Source organism: Ranitomeya variabilis, chromosome 2 (assembly GCF_051348905.1).
Source record: "Ranitomeya variabilis isolate aRanVar5 chromosome 2, aRanVar5.hap1, whole genome shotgun sequence".
Classification (NCBI taxonomy): Eukaryota; Metazoa; Chordata; class Amphibia; order Anura; family Dendrobatidae; genus Ranitomeya; species Ranitomeya variabilis.
In genome coordinates this window covers 298,672,298-298,696,277 of record NC_135233.1, presented here as the reverse complement: position 1 = coordinate 298,696,277, position 23,980 = coordinate 298,672,298, and the positions used below count along the sequence as shown (strand labels likewise).

Sequence of the window (23,980 nt, the reverse complement as noted above, 5' to 3'; positions counted from 1 at the left end):
CAACCTAATAAGTGACACATCGCTGGAATCAGGGTCTCCGCCCTTAGGTTACTGCTCTCAGATTACATGACAAAAACGTGCTGACAGATTATCTTTAAGATAAGCGAAGTGTACGTTCACCTTTTTGCTAATTCTATGGTGAATGTGCAGTTGGAGTACGGGATTGCATATTCATCAATATTCCATTGTAGTTCAGAAATGCCCCATTCATGAGAAGGAACAATCCAGGGTAGCTTCTAGGAGACCAGAATCCTTCTGGTTACATTGTCAAGGCTGTCAAGACTACGTTTAGTAATAAGCAGTCCCTGGGTGAGGCTGCTGAAGGCTACACTATAATTAGGAGATATTTGACTGGTTAGTTGTCTCCCATGAATACAATATATTTGAGTCTATGCAGTTAAGGGTATCCTCACCTGCTCCACTAGTGTCCTCGATTGGGTGGGACAGTCAAGTTGAGGACAGGCTCATGGGTATCGCCTGCCTTGTCTCACCCTCAGCCCTAAGAAACAAAGGACCTTTAGTAAAATCATTGAAGGTGTTGTCTCATGTTTGAAAGCTATTACCTATCAATAGGATAGGGGATAGGGACTCCTGTGTAACACAAGGAAAATCCTGAAGGTCTGATCTGTTGGTGTCTCTTGAAGACTGGAGTTGGGGATCACTGCCCCAGTCATAATTTCCAACCCGTTAACGTTTTTTGTTTGTTTTTTTTTAATTAGGAGATGACAACTAATGCAGCCAGCAGGTGGCAGCAGTCAGTCAGAAATCCACACAAATATGGAGGAGGTGCGGAGCATTCACATTCAATGCAAAGCCCCCAATCGTGGCACGGCATAAGTCCTATTCGCTCAGACTCATTTTTGATAACCTATATCTGACAGGGAGCTTTTATCCCTGTGAAAAGATGGAGCAGCAAGTTGGACGCCCGGCTACCACTCCTGTCATTCCCAATGGATCTACTGGAAAAAGCCGAGCGCTCTCCTGCCCCGTAGGGAATGAATGGAGTAAAGGCACACTGCTGCTCCATTTTTACAGAAATAAAAGTTCCCCATTCTGCTGATTGGTGCAGGTCCAAATAAGCAGCAAGTTTTCGCCTCTCCTGTGAATAATTGGGGTTCTAAGGGGGGAACATTTCTTATCTTGTCGAGTGACATGCCGGTATAAGGAGACTTGTAGGCCATGCAATTCTCCTCTAGGAAATTATGCAAATAGCCTCTTCAGAAGGAAAAGGATTTGATCCCTGGCACCATCTATTGGATGTAGCAATTCTAAAAGTCAATATTGAACTTTCAAGGCTTCTTAAAGGGTCAATAATTATTTTTAGGATTGTTTTATCCAACAGATAGTGCCAGAGATCAAATCCTCTCCCTTCTCCAGAGGCAATTTGCATACTGTGGATAGTTGATAACTTATTTTAATCAGACAACCCCTTTAAAGGAGAACCAGTTGTTCCTTACATTCCCTTTAATACCTGATTCACAAGAAAATATCTAATACCCCAATAACCATACAGACTTTGTGATTTTGTCACTCTGCACTGTACACTAGTGTGCGATTTAATGCAATTTTGCATCAATACATTATTGGCGTGATTCATCAAAGTGTTTTCTCCAGAAAACTGCCATAAAACACTTTATAAATGTGATAAATTTTGATGTTCATATGCCAGTTAGAACAAGCTCCACCAATATAGATGGAACTGGGGAGTACCTGGGAAGGGGCGTAGCTAAGCCCACCCATCAAATTCAGCAAAAGGGACGGCATTTTGTGCACCAGAAATGTTACTCCAGTCTTTGTCAAAGACTGGAGTAACATTTCTGGCAAGACGCACACCACTGATCAGATGCACTAAATTAATTACGGTAATTAATTTTTGGCGTGGGCCAAAAAATCAGAGCCAACCAAAACCGGAAGATTCAGTGTCCAGCAGAACCTATAGTTTCCAGTGATAAGTCCACTGATCACAATCATCGTCCAAAAAATCCCACAAGTGTATATTTTATTTTTTTATTTTAATTACAATCATTTGTACAATTTTGTAAAGCAGATAGATAATAAAAGTAATTGATTTCACCAATGCTTATAATTGAAGCAATCAGAGTTATGATAACTAATGTATTACAAAAACATCCCAAACCTCTGCACATCTGTTCTTATACAACTTTCGTAAAAAACCTATGTATATTTATCATCTAAATTACGGCATAAATTGCTATTATTGTGCTATCATGATGCAATTTCACTGTCACTTTGGGGGAAAAAAAAAAATATTTTTTCCCATAAAGTTAAGTGGAGAAAAGATAAAGCAATGGTAAGTTCACAATCTGTAAACCATACAAGAGAATAACAAAAATCTCATGAGATAAATTTGTCATACCTTCATAATGAAATGTCATAAGATTACTAATGTTAGTTCAATTTAAAACCGAATAAAGAATCAACAGCCAATAATTAACATAAAAAAAGAGAAAAATAAAAAGCCTATTGAGTTTAACAATAAAATATCCAACATTTTGAAATATCAAAAACAAAAATCCAGTATTTGGTTATCTTATCATACTATGACATTTTCTAAAAAAAAAAAAAAAAAAAAAACGGACTTAAAATGGGTCACCTTCTAGTGGACAACCCCTTTTTATTTCCCCCAATATGCTGAATAAAATAAGGGGGGAAAAAAGCACACGTACCTCTCATAAGAGGGCTGCAGCCTTCATATATCTGGCAGAGCAGATGTCCTCTCTGATGCAACTGTGAAAGCTGCGGCCCATCGGTGGTCACTGATGGGCTGCAGCGCTCACATGACCTATTGTCAGAAGATCATCAGGAGAAACGGCGCTTGGAGAAGCTCCAGTGCGGGAAGTAAGCATGCTTTTATTCCATATTCAGCACGCTAGGGGCATTCAAAAGGCGGTCTAACAAATGTTCCATGGTGCAGTTGTATTGTTCTTTCCGTAGTATTTCTAGAACAGTGGGTAAAATGTGTTTTATATATTTCTTTTCTTTTTGTAATGCTTTATCTCTTAGCTGTTAGGATATGTGAAAGTCCACTTCGTTCTGAGTACATCTAACCCTAATGAAGGAAGTCTCCCGCTGGGTCACATGGCCACAAATGCATAATAGTTCCTGTCTCCTTACAGCATCTTCAAGATGGGGGAAAAGTGTAATGTGATGAGGTGTAGGGGGAATAAAGGCAGATAGGGCCCTATTTGGATATATTCAAAAAGGATTTCAAGTCTATTGTCATCAAATCTTGTAGTTGGTGTATCCCCTTGTTAAACCAATTGCCAAAATTTGAGTACAGAATGTATTGTTGGATTAAAGGGGCTATGCAGGACTGTTTTTAATTTTTTTTTAGCCTAAGCACTGACCGTTCTGATCTCTGCCCGGTTCTGATCTCTGCTGGCACAGAGTGATCACAGACTGCTGCTGACTGCGACTCTGTGGCTCCTGCTGACGTCCCATCGACAGAGCAGCAGCTTCTCTTCTTCTGTGCTGCAGGGGAGCCGGTTGTCAATCAGCATAATGTCGGCAGTCACATCAAGCGGGCACAGCAGAGCAGAAGAAGAGCTGCTCTGTTGATGTAGAGCAGCTGAATAACTGGAGGGAGCGATCAGTGACCGCTCTGCGCCAGTGCCGGGTAGAACGGGCAGGTACTTGCCTCTGCTAGTAACTACCTGCCTGTTTTTTTTTAGTTTTAGTTTTTTCTAGCACGTAGTAGATATTGAGAATAATGAACTGTGCAATGGAAAAGTGACTTGCTGTGCATATATTTCTTGTTTGTAACTGATTTTTAACCTCTTCAGGCTTTAAGAGCCATGAAGTGGCAAAAAGAAGTGACCTGGCCATTCTTCAGGTGTCTTGGAAGCCACCACTATCTTATATGTTAAATTTAAAAGGCAAAAAGTCGGCTGCAAAAACTACCAAAAAGAGGTCAAAGACGACACTTCAGGAAAACACCTCCAACATTTTCCTGAAGTGTTTTTATTGAAAACTATGCCATTATGCTGGCGTCTATAAGATGCCATGTGCACATACCCAAAACCTTACAAACTTACAGTTCACTTTGTAGAGCTTTCTACGGGTGACTCCATATCTACAGTTATCAGTAGTCCACCAGTTTTTAAGCTGGTCTACAATAACTGCGTGATTGTAATTGCCCCGTAATCCTCCATGTTGATGGGTAAGTGCGGTATTTTAACAAAACTCCAACTCAGTTATTTCTACACAAATTGCAGAATTACATTGTTGTAGGCAAGCTAAAATAGAAAGAATTTTTGGCTATATGGGCATCTTGGTGGCGGAGATGTGGCCTAGCCGTGAAATGGGAAATTCAGAGCAGCTTTACACCTCTTTTGGATAGTTTAGGTCAATAGACTAAAACAAGTGTTCCATACGCTTTCAGGAGGAATGGTTGGAGTCATTTTACTATGCAGTAGAACATTCTCGGTGCCATCACCCGCATTTCCCGTAGCATTACCATTCCTCGTTGTACAGCTGTACACTGAAATAAAGTTAGACTACACATGTACTATTGACTTCAGAGTTTTTGTAAATATTTTTCCCAGCAATATGCGCTCCTCAAGGATGATGATGGAACTCGAAATTCTGATTCAAGGGTGATTTTTATTTCGACTTCTTAGAGTGACTTAGACTCTAAGAAGTCGAAACCGGTTGTATTTTAGCTTGAAATAAAAATTATCCATGAAACAGAATATCAAGTTCCATCATCATCCTTCAAGAGCGCATGTTGCTGGGAAAAATATTTACAAAATGTTATCGCCTATGAAAGCACTGTTCAGTGCGCTCATCAATGCTCAGATCTCTGCAGCAAACTGAATGGAAAGAGGAATGGAGTGATCCATGGATTGGATCTATACGCACTATATCAAGACACCAAAAAGGTGAGTGGATTCACACGGAGTACACACCTTTGGAAACTAACTACTACACTCAGGAGTCTGCGCTTCCCATTTCTCTCTATAATCCCCTCTTGTTTTATATATACTTCACAGAGTTTGCTAGTTACAGTTTCTTAATAATCTCTTCAATATGCATAAACCTTTCTAACAAATCTTAAATGCAGTTAAAAAAAAAAAAAAAAAACTTTCTAGAAGGCCAATAATATGAAATATATTAAAAAAATGATGAATAATAGATGCCCCTTTTCTAGCAGGTTATGGGTTTTCCCACAGAGGACAATTACCGCGTATTCACATGGCATGCCATAAAGGTCTGATAAATGTGGCTCCCCTACCCACTGATCCGCCCACTTTGTGGTTTCTATAACTCCTATAGCCTAAAATTGGAGGCCAATAACTGGAAGCCATGTGAATCAGCGGTCAGATTATGTCATAAATGTGTTTTGTGGGAACCTACAACTAGAGTACGTTGGCTGGGGTTTGCAATTTCATGGTTGTTAATGTGCACAGAAATCTCTATCTTAGCTGTAAGAAGCATTTTACACAGCGGGATCCTCCACTTCACCACTGGCAGAAGCCACATGTTCAGGAATGTCTTGATATTCTCTGGTAGCTGGAGGCTCAGACACCATAAGGTTCTCCCGAGCCGGCTCCTCTGCTTCCGTCTTTCCTCCTGCGCTGGACATTGTTCTGGTAATGAAAGACAATGATAGATGACATTTCGTACATAATAAATAATTTTTTAATAGTGAAATTAGTTTGTGTGTGTTTTAAATAAATGCTGACCATTTTATTTGTTTTTTCTTAGCGCCTTTGGTCTTGATTGCGGTTATACTTTTGTATTGTATTAGTTTGGCACTGCTAAATGACATCCCGTTAGGTTCTTATTTTCAGCATTTAATTTAGTAGTCCTATTCCATAAAGAAATAGTCGGCACTATTTCCATGACTCCATAAACTTCAATAGTAACTGTAGCAGGCTCCTTATGATCGTCTGGTGGTGCTCAATATCCAAAATCCACATATAAGTGAAGACTCCAAAAAGACACTAGACAGACAAGGTACTCACCAACTGGATCTCTAAATACTCTGAATGGCTTTATTCGGTGTATAAACACACAGATGAGAGGAGATGCAGACAAGCCTATGGCGGTTTCGCGCATTCAGCGCTTTATCAAGGCATAAGGCACACCACCATCAGGAATACTACACCAAAGCTGGTTGTAAGTGTGTAATAAATCCACGCAGTGCTACCAAGTTACTGTAATGATAAAATAAAGCCTTATAAATCCTATCACAGATGAGAAAAGAATCTTACTGAAGTTCGCTGATCTTTGACTGCTTCTTTTTGTTCTTCTTTTTTGCAATGAGGAACCAGATGACTGCAGAAATAATGATTGCCAGTAGTACTGCCCCGATAATCCCTGCCACGATAATCCCTGCTTCCCCTGCAGAAGTGACAATGAAGGCATTCAATATTTCATGAAACACTGGGGCAGATTTACTAATAATGTCTTAAATTTGGACCGCCTCAAATTAAACAAGATCTGATAAATTTATGACACTTGCTCAATTTGGCGCATCATTAAACTAACTCTATACCACCTCGTAGTCGGCCCATAAGACAATGTTTGAGGAGGTCACAATTCTAACACAACGGGGTTCATTTTTAGCCATGCCTTTGTCTTTAGGACACAATGTTTTCCCTCTACACTTCTACATAACACAAATGAGACTAATATGTGTGCGAGGACACAAAAATAGTGATTTGAAAATAAACGGTAAAGTTAAATGTTAAAAAAAAAAAAAAAAAAGCAAATGGCACCAATAACCATACCTCCTGTATGTAAATCCAGCTGGCAGGTTACGTTGCCTAAGTAGTTGCTTGCTGTGCATTGGTAGTAGCCATCTTCTAACTTACTCATGTTACCTATGATAAGGACGCCGTTCTGCTGCTGTCCTGTCAAATGAAAGATTTCTTTGTAATAATGATTGCACACGGGTTGAATGTCCACATTTTCATATCATGACTTGCAGGAATTTTACCATTTCTCTTAGTGACATGAACATTTTTTGGCAATGTTTTTTTCCATATCAAAATTGTATTAAAAATAAAAATCTTGCAATTCTCACGCAGACCACTGAGGCTATTATAGAGTCTAACGTCCTGTTATTTTAGAAAACCAGAGATGGACATAGTCACAATGGTCGGATCCCAACACTATATTAGTGAGGTGTCAAATGAGCGTGTGCAAATGTCATTGTGAAGGGAGGGGGAGCAGGAGAGCTGTGACACCACCTATTGTGTTTGGTGGATCCTGTGTATAGAGGTGCCTATCATTCTATCCTGCCTCCTAGCCTACTGAAAACTTCCTGAAAGCACAAGAACTATATGCCTGATTTTTCAAAGCTTTCATGACAAAATTCTGGCATAAAAGCTTTGAAAAGTCACAAAATGTTGAGGCAACTCCAAATTTTCATGCCAGTGTCTTTCAGCTCTGACAAAATAAGTGGAGCTGAGACGGTACACCACAGCATGTCTAATTCACAACAAGCTGTGGTGGTCCGTATGCTGGAAATCTCACTCCAGTACCTGACTGGAGTGAGATTTCTGGCGTGGCACGCAGAGGTGCACGCCAGTTGCTCTAGCTTCATGAAGAGACCTGCACCGCTTCATGAATCGGAAGCGTCTGACTCCATCTCGCCCCCTCATCTAGAGTGGTGTGAACAACAGCGGTCTTGATGAATTGGGCCCAATGAGTATAAAAACGTCCCTGTGCTGAGTATGAAAATTGCAAGATTACTAATTTCATAATATGATGAAGGAAAAAAACCTTTGCCAAATTAAAAAATGTATATGTAACACAAAAAAACTGATTTAAAAGGAATATTTACCTTGGAAAGTGCTATTTACCTGCAGATATTGTCTTGACATGCAAGTAAATAGTTACAATGCTGCCCTACCGGCATGAGAAAATTAACTTATTTCCTTCCCGGAGCCGCCAGCTTTCAGTCACATGGACGTGGAGCAGCTGCAGTAAAGGCCGCAGAGCAGCATTTTAACTAGTGATGAGCGAGCGTGCTTGGGTAAGGTGTTATCTGAGCATGCTCGTGTGGTAGAGTATCTTCGGCGTGCTGGAATACTATGTTCGAGTCCCCGCGGCTGCATGTCTCATTGATGTTCGACAGCTGCAACACATGCAGAGATTGCCTAACAAACAGGAAATCCATGCATGTGTTGCGGCTGCTGAACATGTATCAACGGCAACTCGAACATAGTATTTGAGCATGCCGAAAATACTCTACCACTCGAGCATGCTTGGATAACACCTTATCTGAGCACGTTCGCTCATCACTAACTCTAACGCTATTTACCTGCAGATTACCCCTCTCCGCTTTCCTGCTAATCTCCACTCTGGGCCATTCCATTCTTTGGTCAGATTTTCCACAACCCTGTAACTTCACTTACCTGCAATAATCGGCTTTAGATTTCCGTTCACAACTCTGTTCCAGGTGTACACTGGGCGAGGCATCCCCTGCTCAGAAAGGCACGCCAGCTTCACGGCATGCCCAGTCACTATGTTGCCCTGAATACTGCAGTGTGGAGTTGATGGAGCCACTGTAAAATAAATTGGGACAACTCTTCAAAGAAGAAACAGCACTAGGTAAAATGACAGGAGGATCGTGAGTTATTCATCCATGTTCACACACAACCTTATAGATCTTACATGGAGCAAAATTTTAAATGTACAATTAAACACTAATTCCACCTTAAATTGCAAATAATATGGAATTTCTACTAAATATTCAAATTTTCAAACCTGGATTTTTTAAAAAAAAACTCCGGTTGTGTGTTTTTTGTTTTTACAAAAAATAAAAAAATATCCTCTCTCCATTCATGCCCAATGATAAGGCAATCACTGCATATAAATAGCTCAGGTCCACAAATGGCCCCAACCCTCTCTGTCTCACTGCCCAGAGGTTATATTCCCAATGTGCTGCGTTAGGGACAGTGTCTATCCTAATTAAAATAGATTACGAGGATGTCCGTACCCTGTACAATCAACTGAACTTGACCTTGACCATCGGGTTCTGGAAAGTTGGTCACATAACACTTGTAGACTCCAGTATCTTCCGGCTGCATGTTGGAAATAGTTATTGTAAGATTGCCAGTGGTATTGGCACCCATCACCCTGTTTTGAAATCTTCCCATTGGGTATGCTTGGCCATTTTGGAAAGCATATACCTAGAACACAGGACAGAAATAGCAAATCATTACTATAGACCATACACCAAAACTCACATGACATGTTATGCTTGAAAGTGAATGTCTGAAAGGTACGCAACTTAGGGTTTTGTAACGGATTCAAGGATTGTGATGAATAAAAAAATGTTCACATGAAAATTGAGTAAACAAAAATGAATTTACTTAATAAATGATAAGATTAAACAATAAAGTAAAATAAATACATGTGTATCATTATTCATACACTAGATGGTGGCCCGATTCTAACGCATCGGGTATTCTAGAATATGTATGTCCACGTAGTATATTGCCCAGCCACGTAGTATATTGCCCAGCCACGTAGTATATTGCCCAGCGACGTAGTATATTGCCCAGCCACGTAGTATATTGCCCAGCGACGTAGTATATTGCCCAGCGACGTAGTATATTGCCCAGCGACATAGTATATTGCCCAGCAAAGTAGTATACAGCACAGAGCCACGTAGTATATTGCCCAGCGACGTAGTATACTGCCCAGCGACGTAGTATATTGCCCAGTCACGTAGCATATTGCCCAGCCACGTAGCATATTGCCCAGCCACGTAGTATATTGCCCAGCCACGTAGTATATTGCCCAGCCACGTAGTATATTGCCCAGCGACGTAGTATATTGCCCAGTAACGTATACAGCACAGAGCCACGTAGTATATTGCACAGCGTCGTAGTATACAGCACAGAGCCATGTAGTATATTGCCCAGCCACGTAGTATATTGGGCAGTCACGTAGTATATTGCCCAGCTACGTAGTATATTGCCCAGCCACGTATGTCACAGGTTAAAAAAATAAACATATACTCACCTTCCGCAGGCGCGTTGTAGTTCTGTCGCCTGTGTGGGATGCAGGCGGCAGCTTCCGTTCCAGGGTGTGATGAAGTCGCGGTCAGGTGATCGTGACGTCATGGCAGGTCCTTCTCGCGCAGGACCTGTGATGACGTCGCGGTCACATGACCGTGTTACGGTCACATGACCGTGACTTCACGGCAGGTCCTTCTCGCGCAGGCGCGCAGGACTTGTGATGATGTCGCGGTCACATGACCGTGACATCATGGCAGGTCCTTCTCCCAGACCATCCTTGCCACCGGAACGTGCCGCTTGCATGGACCGGCCGGAGCATCGCGAGGAGCGGGAAAGGCGGCGGAAGGTGAGTATATAATGATTTTTTATTTTTTTCATTATTTTTAACAGATGTTTTTACTATTGATGCTGCATAGGCTGCGTCAATAGTAAAAACTTGGTCACACAGGGTTAATAGCGGCGGTAATGGAGTGTGTTACCCGTGGCATAACGCGGTCCGTTACCGCCGGCATTAACCCTGTGTGAGCGGTGACCGGAGGGGTGTATGCGGGCGCCGGGCACTGAGTGCGGGGAGTAAGGAGCGGCCATTTTCTTCCGGACCGCTCCGAACACTAAAATCCCACATCCTAGATATCACTGATTGAAATATTCCATTTGTAAATCTTTATTCATTACATAGTGGAGTGTGTTGTTAACGATAAAACCTAAAAATGATCAACGTAAATCACAACTAATATCTCACGGAGGTCTGGAGATGGAATGATGCTCAAAATTAAAGTGGAAAATAAAGTTACAGGCTGATCCAGCTTCAGTGGAAATGCCTCAAGACAAGGAAATGATGCTCAGTATTGTGTGTGGCCTCCACGTGCCTGTAAGACAGGCTGGAGCGAGCCGCCCGCCCCCCTACCCCGGGCGGCATACGAGGAAGCCGCCATGACAGTGGTTTGGAGCATGAAGAAGGGGGGCGTGGGGTTTGCTCTTAGGGGAGGGTAATGTTGGCTTGAGAGGGGTATAGTGGGAGCGGGTGGGAGGAGCTGTTCACTTCCCGCTCAGCAATCTTGTGAGCAGGAAGCACGTACCAGCACTGAGCATGGCAGCCATTGAGCAGGTGCTTGCTCAGCTTCGGGCTGCGGCGGCGTCGCAGCCTCCCGGCTGGTTGGAGGCCCAGGTAGCAGGCATCCTGGGCGGGAGCAGTGACGGCGGTGGCAGCGGCGGCGGTCCGGTTTCTCCAGCGGCGGTGCCTGGTGAGCGGCGATCCCGGCGCGTGCGCCCCCCTCAGCGCCTGTCTCCTGATGCCGCCCCGGCATCCCAGCGGCGGCGCAGGAGCCCCTCACGGGACCCTCCGGGCCGCGTGCCTGCGGCCAAGCGCCCCAGCAGGCCGCGGTCCGGGAGGAATCCACCTGCCGCGCTGGGACATGCGGCGGCTGTTGGGCCTTCTCCCCCATCACTCCGGGGGGCTGGGCCCACGCGCGCCAGAGCGGCTGCAGTCCGAAATGATGTCACGGCGGGCCTCGGCAGTGACGGCCCGCCTGGGCGGCCTGGTTCCGGCGGCAACACGAGACGGCAGGGGAGCATCCCAGCGTCGGCTGCGGGCGGCGCCCCAGACCCAGCGGGGCTGCTGGACTCGGCCGGGGTACCCTATTCCCCTCACTCATCTGCGACCGGGCCCGCACCTCCTCCTGTTTTGGCGGCAGATGGCAGCGTTCCGGACAGCGGGTCCGGGTCTGAGACTGCCGGTTTCCTGGTGGCATCATCGACCGTCGGGGTCAGCACGGGGGTCGGACCAGCTGGAGTGGTGAGGAGCGAAGTCCACGTCCGGGGTGACGCAAGGATAGCTGCGGGATCAAGAGACGGCTGGATGGCGACGGCGTCGGCGGCTGGGGGGATCAGAGCTCCCCTGCAGCCTGGTGAGAACCCATCTATGTTTTGTTTGTCCCCGGCGTCTTCGCCGACAACTTTGACTTCGGTAGATCATGTTGGGGGGTATGTAGAGCGGGATGGTGGGGTTGGTCTGCGGGCAGATTCGGGTAGTGCAGGGGTGGGCGAGCTGTTGGCGGGGGTACGGGAGTTGTTGTCACGGTTGGGCAGTAGTGGGCCAGGGCCGTCCCCGTTGTCAGCTTGGGTCGGATCGTCTGGTCCAGGGTTGGCGTTGTTAGGCAGCAGTTCGGTTGATCAGGGCACGTCGGCTGGGCCGGTCTCGGTATCTGTGCAGACCGAAAAAGAGAAGGAAGGGAGCATTCGGCTTGATGATAAGGCGCGCGGCGAAGTGTATGTGTGCTTTGAAGGGCCGTTGGGGGCGCACTTGAAGAAGGAGGTGCGTGAAAAGATCTGGAAGGACGAGTACGTGGAGATATTTTCACTTTTGCCGTTGGAGAAATTTAACCTTGATAAGAGTAAAAAGGAGGACAGTAAGAAGGAGGACGAGGAAAAGCGGCGTTGGCGCCTTATTCCTCAGACGTTTGTGAATTGGCTTCAGGCTTTCGCAATTTTGGCAAGTGTTATTGGCGAGAAGGCTCCTGAGAATTACTCAGCTTTATTTTGTTATATGGACTCCATAGGGGAGGCGCATAGGGCTTATGGCGGTCAAGCTTGGCTACGATACGACGAGCAGTTTCGGCAGCGGAAGGCGGTTCGTCCTGCGATCCGGTGGGATCAGAAGGACATTGGCTTATGGTTGCGTGTGATGGCACCAACGAAGTTTGGTCACTCCTTTCCAAGTGGGGCCGGAACTTCCGGCCAAGGCACTGGGCAGGGATCCTCTTCAGGAGCCTGGGGTCAGTCAGGACAGTCCAGCAGTCAGAAGCATGGCGTGTGTTGGCAGTTCAATGAGGGCCAGTGTAAGTTCGGGGCGACTTGCAAGTTCAAGCATCTGTGCTCGCACTGCAACGGCGCTTCCCACGGAGCCTCAAAGTGTTTTAAGAGGATAGGGAAGCCAGAGGGTAATTCCAAAGGGGGTGACTCCGGTGAGGCTGGACGCGATGGTCCCTTATCTAGATAGGTTCCCTGATAGGGAGAGGGCAGAGTTGCTCCGGGCCGGGTTTAGCGTTGGTTTTTGCATACCTACCCCGGGTTTTGTTGTACCACCGACCTTAAAGAATCTCAGATCGGCTGGTTTGCACGCATCAGTCGTGTCTGAAAAGCTAAGTAAGGAGGTGGCTCTAGGAAGGATGTCGGGTCCGTTTCCCACTCCTCCTTTGGATGATTTGGTGGTTTCGCCTTTGGGCGTGGTGCCCAAGAAAGAACCCAATAAGTTCCGTCTCATCCAACATTTGTCATACCCAAAGGGGAGGTCTGTTAATGACGGGATTGATCCGGAGCTCTGTTCGGTGGTTTATACTTCGTTTGATGAGGCGGCCAGGTGGGTGCGCAGTTGCGGTAAGGGGGCATTGTTGGCTAAGACCGATATTGAGTCGGCCTTTCGTTTGTTGCCGGTTCACTCCGATAGCGTGAGGTTGTTAGGTTGTTATTGGGACGGCGGGTTTTATGTTGACCGTTGTTTGCCGATGGGTTGTTCACTGTCGTGCGCTTATTTTGAGGCCTTCAGTTCCTTTTTGGAGTGGGCGGTGCGAGATGTGTCTGGTTTGGACTCGGTGATTCATTATTTGGACGACTTCTTGTGTATAGGCCCCGACCAGTCTCAGTGTTGTGAGGTCCTGTTAAGAACGGTTGTTTGGGTCGCTGAGCGTTTCGGGGTCCCGCTGGCTCCGGGCAAGACAGAGGGTCCGTGCACGAGTCTGTCCTTTTTGGGTATCGTCATTGATTCCGTAAAGTGGGAGTTCAGGTTGCCGGTTGATAAGGTGTTGGGTCTGAGAGATGAGGTGGCCCGAGCTAGACGTTTAAAAAAATTGCCGCTGCGCGATGTGCAGTCATTGTTGGGGAAATTGAACTTTGCGTGCCGAATTATTCCCATGGGGAGAATTTTTTCTCGTAGGCTGGCTAGCGCTACGGCTGGGATCACTGCCCCTCACCATTTTGTTAATTTGTCGGCCGAGCACAAGGCCGACTTGGAGGTTTGGGACCACTTTTTGTCCTGTTACAACGGGCGTTCCTTGTTGATGGAGGAAGTAGTGGGTAACGCTGACTTGGACTTGTTTACCGACGCCTCAGGCGGTATTGGCTTTGGGGCCTTTTTCAAGGGTCGCTGGTGCGCGGCTAGATGGCCGGAAGCCTGGTTTGAAACAGGGTTGGTACGGAACATCACTTTGTTGGAGATTTTTCCGATTTTGGTGGCAGTGCAGATTTGGGGCAACAATTTTCGGAATAAAAGGGTTCGTTTTCATTCTGATAACATGGCGGTTGTGTGTGCAATTAACAGTTTGTCGACGGCATCGCCCCCGGTGATTAGAGTTCTTCGGCAGTTGGTTTTGTCTTGCTTATCCTTGAATGCTTATTTTACGGCATCACACGTGCCTGGTGTTAATAATTGCATTGCCGATTCTTTGTCTCGTTTCCAGTGGGAGCGTTTTCGGTCGCTGGCGCCGGATGCCGAGGAGACGGGGCTGGAATGCCCGGCGGAACTCTGGAACGTGGTGTCCGGGCTGCAGAGCCTCTAATTCGAACTTCTTTGGCGCAGAGTACGTGGTCGGTTTATCAGGCGGTATGGAGCGCTTGGGAGGATTGGTTGGCGGCTTGCAGTGTTGGGGGTGCTGGTTCGGACCAGGTGGGGGCGTTGTTGTTGTAGTTAAGACATGGGGCGGATCAGGGATGGTCGCCAGCGAAGGTTGATAGGACCTTAGCGGGTCTAGCTTTTGGTTTCAGGCTTCGGGGCCTTCAGGATTTGACAAAGGCCTTTTTGTTAAAGCAAGCTGCGAAGGGGCTGAGGAGATCAGGTAGCCGAGGCGATTGCAGGCGCCCGGTGTCCTTCGAGATGTTGGAGCGGTTGGGGGTACGCCTGGGTGATATTTGCGTTTCCAGCTTTGAAGTTGCGCTTTTCCGCCTAGCATTTTCGTTGGCCTTTTATGGGGCTTTGAGGATTGGAGAGTTGGTGTCTCCTTCTACGGTTCGCCAAGGGGGCCTGTGGGCGGGGGACTTTTTTGTTTTTGAAGGGTCACTGCAGTTTTGGATTCGGAAGTCTAAGACTGATCAAACGGGGCGGGGTAAGAAGGTGGCTTTGGGCGCTGTTCCCGGTTCTGTTTTGTGTCCTGTCCGCTGCTGGCAGGATTTTGATAGTTTTCATCCGCCTGGCAATGGGCCTTTGTTGCGTCATGAGGATGGATCTTTCCTGTCCAGATACCAGTTTGTAGCGGTTTTTCGGCAATGTTTGGAGGCCATCGGGGTGGATTCTGCCAGGTTCGCTTCCCATTCGTTTCGGATCGGGGCCGCTACTGTGGCGGTGCGGAACGGTTTGGCTCCTGCCGTGGTGCAGAGGATTGGGCGGTGGGAGTCCGGCCGTTATCGGAGTTATGTGAGGCCTTGAGCAGATGGGGTCTGTTCGTTCTTTTTACTGTTCTTGGTGCTTGTCTAAGTTAATCATGTTTTTCAGGTTCGCCCTCGCTGTTGGTGTGGATTGTCGGCCACTCTTATGTGTACTGGGGCGCAAGGCGGGCAGACGTCCGGCAGGACGGAAGACAGCTCGGTTTCTCCAGGGAGGTGGCCGTCATCAGGTGGTTGGGGTTTCGGGGCTTAGGGTGGAACAGAGTCCTGGAAGAGGTACACAATGGTGTTCGTCTGGACAGGCCTCCCGATATTTTGGTTCTACACGTCGGGGGAAACGACTTGGGTGTTCGTCCTTGTCGTGAGCTGATCCGGGACATTAAACACGACATGCTGCGGTTATGGGTTTCTTTCCGGGAAATGTCCATTGTGTGGTCTGAGATTGTTCCTCGCACATCTTGGAGGCACGCCAGGTCGGTGGACAAGATAAATAAAGCCCGCATCAAGGTGAATCGGGCTGTGTCGGGTTTTGTCGTACGGAACGGGGGCTTAGCCGTACGTCATTTTGAGTTGGAACATGGCGGTGATCAATTTCTTTTGGGCGATGGTGTTCATCTGAACGCGGTGGGCATCGATTTGTGGGCCCTGGGGTTGCAGTCTGGAATAGAGCGGGCCATAGCGGTTAAGGTTGGTGGGGTCTCGGGTACTTGAGGGGGTCAAGTATCCTCGTGGTGGCGGGGGGAGGGGTCCTTGGAGTTGGTGCTAAATTGGCCTGGGGGGTCCGTCGGGATACGGATTCTCCAGTTGGTATAAGTTTTGGTTGCGGGTCTGGTGATTTGGGGGAATCTTGGTATAGTGGGCCAGATTCCTAAGTTGGAAGTGGACAAGGGTAACCCTTCGGGGTAGTTTGGTGCTCTCGAGCCTGTGGGGTAACGGCTGAGAGTAATCTACGGTTGGTATCTTGTCCACTTGTTATACTATGGTTGACACCAGACTTTTAGCTTCAAGGACCCCTTCCCGGCTCATGTTATGTTTATATGTTTGTTAGTTTGTAATAAAGGCCGCTGTGGCCAATTATATCCAACTTGAGACTCTTGTTGTCATTTGGAGGTTGGGAAGGAAAAGGGTCGGTGACTCTTGGGAAGGTACTTATTCATGGTAGTCGACGATACCAATGTCAAGACAGGCTGGAGCGAGCCCCCGCCCCCCTACCCCGGGCGGCATACGAGGAAGCCGCCATGACAGTGGTTTGGAGCATGAAGAAGGGGGGCGTGGGGTTTGCTCTTAGGGGAGGGTAATGTTGGCTTGAGAGGGGTATAGTGGGAGCGGGTGAGAGGAGCTGTTCACTTCCCGCTCAGCAATCTTGTGAGCAGTCCCGCCCGCCCTCCCTCTTTTATTTTGTGTTCAAGGAGGTGGTTCGGCTGTCTTTTTTCGGGTCATAGTGGCTGTTAGCGGGGGGAGGGGTCCTTGGAGTTGGTGCTAAATTGGCCTGGGGGGTCCGTCGGGATACGGATTCTCCAGTTGGTATAAGTTTTGGTTGCGGGTCTGGTGATTTGGGGGAATCTTGGTATAGTGGGCCAGATTCCTAAGTTGGAAGTGGACAAGGGTAACCCTTCGGGGTAGTTTGGTGCTCTCGAGCCTGTGGGGTAACGGCTGAGAGTAATCTACGGTTGGTATCTTGTCCACTTGTTATACTATGGTTGACACCAGACTTTTAGCTTCAAGGACCCCTTCCCGGCTCATGTTATGTTTATATGTTTGTTAGTTTGTAATAAAGGCCGCTGTGGCCAATTATATCCAACTTGAGACTCTTGTTGTCATTTGGAGGTTGGGAAGGAAAAGGGTCGGTGACTCTTGGGAAGGTACTTATTCATGGTAGTCGACGATACCAATGTCATGACCTCCCTACAATGCCTGGGCATGCTCCTGATGATACGGCGGATGGTCTCCTGAGGGATCTCCTCACAGACCTGGACTAAAGCATCCGCCAACTCCTGGACAGTCTGCGGTGCAACGTAACGGTGGATGGTGCGAGACATGATGTCCCAGATGTGTTCAATTGGATTCAGGTCTGGGGAACAGGCAGGCCAGTCCATAGCTTCAATGCCTTCATCTTGCAGTAACTGCTGACACACTCCAGCCGCATGAGGTCTGGCATTGTCCTGCATTAGGAGGAACCAAGGGCCAACCGCACCAGCATGTGGGCTCACAAGGAGTCTGATGATCTCATCTTGGTACCTAATGGCAGTCAGACTACCTCTGGTGAGCACATGGAGGGCTGAGCAGCCCTCCAAAGAAATGCCACCCCACACCATTACTGACCCACTGCCAAACCGGCCATGCTGAAGGATGTTGCAGGCAGCAGATCGCTCTCCATGACGTTTCCAGACTCTGTCACGTCTGTCACGTGCTCAGTGTGAACCTACTTTCATCTGTGAAGAGCACAGGACGCCAGTGGCGAATTTGCCAATCTTGGTGTTCTATGGCAAATGCCAAGCGTCCTGCATCTGTGGACGTCTGGCACTCAGACCATTCTCATGCAGTCGGTTTCTAGCCTTTGTGCAAGGAGGAACACTGCCAGAGCCCTGCAAAATGACCTCCAGCAGGCCACAAATGTGCATGTGACTACACAAACGGTCAGAAACGGACTCCATGAGGATGGTCTGAGTGCCCGACTCATCCGATCCCGATTACATCTGGATTAGCTGCGGATTGAATTCTGCATTCAACCCGCAGCGTCCAGATGTTACAGCATAGTGGAGGGGATTTTATGAAATCCCGTCTCCACTATGCGTGCGAACACGCATCCGGCGGCCCTGCATTTCCAGACATGTAGCGCGTCTTTTTAGAACGCAGCATGTCTGTTTACCTTGCGGCGACGCTGCGTCGCCGCAAGGTAAATAACAGGGCCCTATGTATAGGGTGTGGAGATTCCGGATGTGTGCAATGAACAGATCTGGAATCACCGCACGTATAAAAGGGGGTGACGCTTTGGGCAGAGCGGGTTTTCCACTCCATCCAAAGCACCGTGAATCTGGACAGTGGACACGCACCCTTAGAATCCCAATGGTTAAAGGGGGTTTCCTTTTTTTAAAATAAATAAATAGCCTATTAATTGCCATTTTAATGACCCCTGGATTTGGAGCTGTCGATCTTGCAGTAATGGTACCATCTTGTTCATCAGTCATGTGACTACAGCAACCTATCTGCCTTTGTTTTAGGAAGGATAGCAGTAAAAAAATAAAATAAATAAGAAAAATAAGTTATGTTGTATGATCCACATCTACAAAATCATCTTAGTTTGGACAGATCCCAATAATCACAGGAATCAGGAGAATAAGGAGAAAGGCCAGATGGGATAGGACGCTTCAAAGCCAACAAGTAAGCCTAAGGGTATGTGTCCACGGTCAGGAAACGCTGCGTGTTTGACGCTGCGTGGGGCCGCAGCGTCAAACACGCAGCGTCCAGATGTTCCAGCATAGTGGAGGGGATTTTTTGGAATCCCGTGTCCACTATGCATGGAAACACGCACGCGGCGGCCCTGCGACTCCGGACATGCTGCGCGTCTTTTCAGATCGTAGCATGACCGTGTTCCTTGCAGCGACGCTGCGTCGCCGCAAAGAATAACACAGGGCCCTATGCGAGGGTACGATGATCCCGGATGTGTACAATGAACACATCCGGCATCATCGCGTCCCAGAAGGGGGCGGGGCTTAGCGCCGAGCGACTTTGCCGCTCCGACGATACCGCCGGCCATCCTGATCGTGGACACATACCCTTACAGTGCTGTCAGACCATAAAGACTCTATTTCTCACACAGTACCATGATCCTTGGTTTGTCCTTCAGATGGGAAGAATTATATTAGGCAGCGTTGACTTCCTTGTGTCATTTATTTATTACCATCTATCCCAATTCAAGCAATATTGGCCTTTGAGTCTGTGTTCAGCTTGCTTTGACACCGAATTTGTTCTTCAAGGTAATGAAGTGTGAAAATTTACTCATATGGCTTTTCAAACTGTCTGACATAATTAGGGCTCATTGACACGTCTGGTTTTTCCACGTACGAGAAAAACTGATTAATCTGATCAGCTGTAATCATAGTTTGTTCGAAGTGTGCTCCAAGTATCATCCGTGTTTCTGAAAAAAACAGGGGTAAGGTTTGTCCTTGTGGAGAGTGACATACCAGCTCTGGCTTGTAAAGGTAAGGAGGCTTATTCACTGTGCAATGCTCCTCTGGGAAATTTAATATGCAAATTGTCTCTTCAGAGAAAAAGAGGACTTGAACTCTATAGCACCACCTGTTGGAGGTTCAAAGGATCGCTACTTCCAACAGGTGGCACTATAGAGTTCAAGTCCTCTTTTTCTCTGAAGAGGCAATTTGCATAAAAAAAACCCAGTTTCTTCACCTTCTACATTCTAATAGTACGTGAAAATCGGACTACACTCATGTCATCTGATTTTTTTCACAGACTTATTGACTTGCATTGTCGATTGTGTTGTAAATATATATTCGTATATGAAAAACATAGAGAGCAACATGAGAATTGGATGCATGAATGAGTCCTTAATGAGTCCTTAGGCATGGTGAGATTTTGGAGAGTCCTCTTTCCGAGAATTGTAAGATGTTTACAGTAGTACAGAGCTTTAGGTGGCTTTTCTGATAAATTAAAGCTACTAAATGACCTTAGATTATCTTTGAAAAATGTTGGATTTGATTCTCAGTGTTTGTTGAAGGTGATGGCTTTATACTCCAATCCATCTGCAAAAATTTATGCTAACAACCACCTGTCCTCCCCATTCAACATCACAAATGGTACAAGGCAGGGGTGTCCTCTTTCCCCCCTGCTGTTCGCATTGGAGCCATTAGCCCAGACGATTAGAGAGGATGTAGAAAACTCTGGTATTGAGTTCTCAACGAAAATATGTAAAATTGGTCTCTTTGCAGATGATGTCATACTTTCCTTTTCTGATCCTATGAGGTCTATCTCTAGACTCTATGAGATTCTTGACCCGTTCTCAAGAATTTCATATTTTAAAATTGGTGAAAAAAAATCTCAAATTATGCCTTTTAATTTAAATAACTCCCAAATCATAGAGATCAAAAAAATGTCATCATGGGACTGGGTGGAGAAGAGCTCCACATATCTGGGGATAACTATCACAAAAAAATTGGAAACTCTTATTCCGGCCAATCTGGAAGTACTAACAAAAAAAATTGCTCTGGAGTTAAATAACTATAAAGAGAAAAAGCTGTCTTGGTGGGGAAGAGTCCTGATAGTAAGAACTTTTATTCTACCAGAAATATTTTTCATATTAAGATCCCTCCCTATTACTGTCCCCCCAACTCAACTTTCCATAATACAATCCACAATTGATCGTTTCATATGGAGGAACAAGAGGGCAAGAGTATCTACTAGTACCATACATAAAAACAAATCTAAAGGAGGTCTTGGCCTCCCAAACATTACTGCACATTTCTATGCAAATCTTATTAAGCAATCTGTTCATTGGTGGTCAGAGGGTGAGGTGCCTGTATGGATTGACTTGGAGACTTCACTGAATTCTAATAATTCCCCAAAAAAGATTATTCTTGAGAAATTGATGAACACTAAAAAATACTCCTCCTTATCACATCCCATTTTTATAGCAACTTGTTCGGCTTGGAACAAACTTTCTAGGCCTAAGAGAGGTACTCAAAGATTTAGTTCCCTTTGCAAACCTTTCACTAAACTTCATATTGTCTTTGTTCGGACAATCCAATATTCCCCTTTGGGCTGACTCAGGGATAAAATACCTCAAAGTTATACATGATGGAAAAAAGGTTTTTTCCTGTGCCACACTGAAATCCAACTTCAATCTTCCCTCTCATTAATTTATTGAACACCAATTAATGAAAGAGGTAATTCAATCATTTTTGGAAAAAAATCTGTTCTTCTCTGAAGCGGCGAATAATCTCCTGTCTAATATAGGACATAACATCTTCTGGAGTCATAAATATATACAGTGGGGCAAAAAAGTATTTAGTCAGTCAGCAATAGTGCAAGTTCCACCACTTAAAAAGATGAGAGGCGTCTGTAATTTACATCATAGGTAGACCTCAACTATGGGAGACAAACTGAGAAAAAAAAAATCCAGAAAATCACATTGTCTGTTTTTTTATCATTTTATTTGCATATTATGGTGGAAAATAAGTATTTGGTCAGAAACAAAATTTCATCTCAATACTTTGTAATACATCCTTTGTTGGCAATGACAGAAGTCAAACGTTTTCTGTAAGTCTTCACAAGGTTGCCACACACTGTTGTTGGTATGTTGTCCCATTCCTCCATGCAGATCTCCTCTAGAGCAGTGATGTTTTTGGCTTTTCGCTTGGCAACACGGACTTTCAACTCCCTCCAAAGGTTTTCTATAGGGTTGAGATCTGGAGACTGGCTAGGCCACTCCAGGACCTTGAAATGCTTCTTACGAAGCCACTCCTTCGTTGCCCTGGCGGTGTGCTTTGGATCATTGTCATGTTGAAAGACCCAGCAACGTTTCATCTTCAATGCCCATGCTGATGGAAGGAGGTTTGCACTCAAAATCTCACGATACATGGCCCCATTCATTCTTTCATGTACCCGGATCAGTCGTCCTGGCCCCTTTGCAGAGAAACAGCCCCAAAGCATGATGTTTCCACCACCATGCTTTACAGTAGGTATGGTGTTTGATGGATGCAACTCAGTGTTCTTTTTCCTCCAAACACGACAAGTTGTGTTTCTACCAAACAGTTCCAGTTTGGTTTCATCAGACCATAGGACATTCTCCCAAAACTCCTCTGGATCATCCAAATGCTCTCTAGCAAACTTCAGACGGGCCCGGACATGTACTAGCTTAAGCAGTGGGACACGTCTGGCACTGCAGGATCTGAGTCCATGGTGGTGGAGCGCCCCCCACACCGCCGCAGGGCCGAGGGGTACCCGGATCCGGGCCTCTGGGTCTCTGCTCTGGGGTTGTCACGGTGGCTAGACCCGGTCCGTGGCCCTGTCTGTCAGTGGGGGACGTCCGGTGCAATAAGTGGTGTTGTAACGGTGCAGTTGTGGGGTGCAGGTCGCGGTAAATAACGAGGACACCAGGTTGCAGTCTCTTTACCTCTTTACTGGAGATCTCTGAGTCCTCAGTCCAGAATACGGTTCACCAGGCTGCGCAAGTCCGGCCGGTCCAATGGCACCTCCAGAGTTCACTTCACAGGTGGAAATCGGTGCCTTCCTTCTTAGCGCTATGTGTTGTAGTCCTTCCCTGCTGTGCTTACGGAAAGTACCCCACAACCGTTGTGTCTGTTTCTTAAGTTCCCTCACAACTCGATTAAATGATGTTCTTCTAATCTTCCGTCCCTTCCTGATGTTACAGTTAGAACGGCACCCGTTTGTCGGGTAGGCCTGGAGTTCTTCCGGGACCCTAGAGACGCCCCTCTCCCGCAATTGCCTCCCAAGACTTCATAGGTGATATGTGTTAGACAGCCCGCCTTAAACTGACTGTCCTGCCGCTGTTTAGAGTATTGCTTGAAGCTGAATGTTATAATACTCCCTCGGCGTTCCGGCCACCGGTAGGGCGCCTCAGTAGGGTGTTGCTCCGGTCTTACAGCACGACCCCTACTGGAATTCTCCTATTGCTTGATCTCGTTTCTCACTCAGCACAATCTATCTCGCTTCTGATCCTTCCTTGGGCACCGCCGCTATTCTGAGCAGGCACGGTCCCGTTATGTTCGCTCAAGTTGCCAAGCCTCTGTCAGGATCCCACCCCTGACAGAGACCCTACTGTATCTTCCCCTACAACACCCTCTGCCACAAGGTGTTGCCTGGTTCCAACCCAGTCAGCTTTCTGATCTAACTTCCTGCCTGACCCCCAGTTTACCCACTATGGTGGGGAGTGGCCTAGTGAATAGAACCCTTAGCTCCCCCCGGAGGCCCGACTGTGAAATGTATTGGTGTCTGTGATACCTGATCAGATGAACTCCTTCAGTGCCATCAGACGTACCATAGCTCCCCTTAGTGGCGGAGCCACAGTACTGCAACGACCAGGACTCTGGGGCGCTGCACTCCCCCCTGGTTAAACACAGTACTCCGGGACTGGGAAGAAAACAACAATACAAGTTAGCAAAAAGACATACAATTTTGTTGAGTGCAATGACAATAAGTATACTTGAACAGGCTTCCCTTTATGGGAGGTAAGGACACTTGAACGTTACAAACATGGCAAAAATATCATAGCAACATGCTATAATTAACTTCTGTTACCCAACCGGGCATTCTACTTAAGTGCAAAATTGTTGAACAATAATTTAACATTGCCTTTAAGGACTCACACTCTAAATCCACTAAAGACCTTCCTATAATCACATTATAAGGCACTTTAACTTTTTCATTCTCCTACTTTGGATCTGCAGGACCGCCTGTCCTATCGGCACCAGACCTACTGCCTCTCCTTTCTGTTACAGGACCGCCCCGTTCAGCCAGGGCCTACTGCCTTTTCAACTACTATACACAGTATAGAACATAACATTTCTTTCAGTTTAAGATCACTGAGTCATCTCTACATGACTCCTATCAGGACTCAGGGTTTACCTTCTATC

At 46.4% G+C, this 23,980-nt stretch overlaps 1 protein-coding gene across 1 annotated transcript in view; it reads right to left on the bottom strand.

The window, feature by feature from the left end:
- Window positions 1-2,014: 2,014 nt before the first annotated feature.
- Window positions 2,015-23,980, bottom strand: part of VSIG1 (V-set and immunoglobulin domain containing 1) — a 60,296-nt gene continuing 38,330 nt past the window's right edge. The window contains exons 3-7 of the mRNA XM_077285134.1: window positions 8,972-9,164; window positions 8,388-8,537; window positions 6,756-6,878; window positions 6,237-6,366; window positions 2,015-5,609 (exon numbers count right to left, since the gene is read on the bottom strand). Of these exons, the coding sequence (XP_077141249.1) occupies window positions 5,459-5,609; window positions 6,237-6,366; window positions 6,756-6,878; window positions 8,388-8,537; window positions 8,972-9,164 (747 nt within the window). The 3' untranslated portion in view covers window positions 2,015-5,458. The remainder of the gene's footprint in view (window positions 5,610-6,236; window positions 6,367-6,755; window positions 6,879-8,387; window positions 8,538-8,971; window positions 9,165-23,980) is intronic.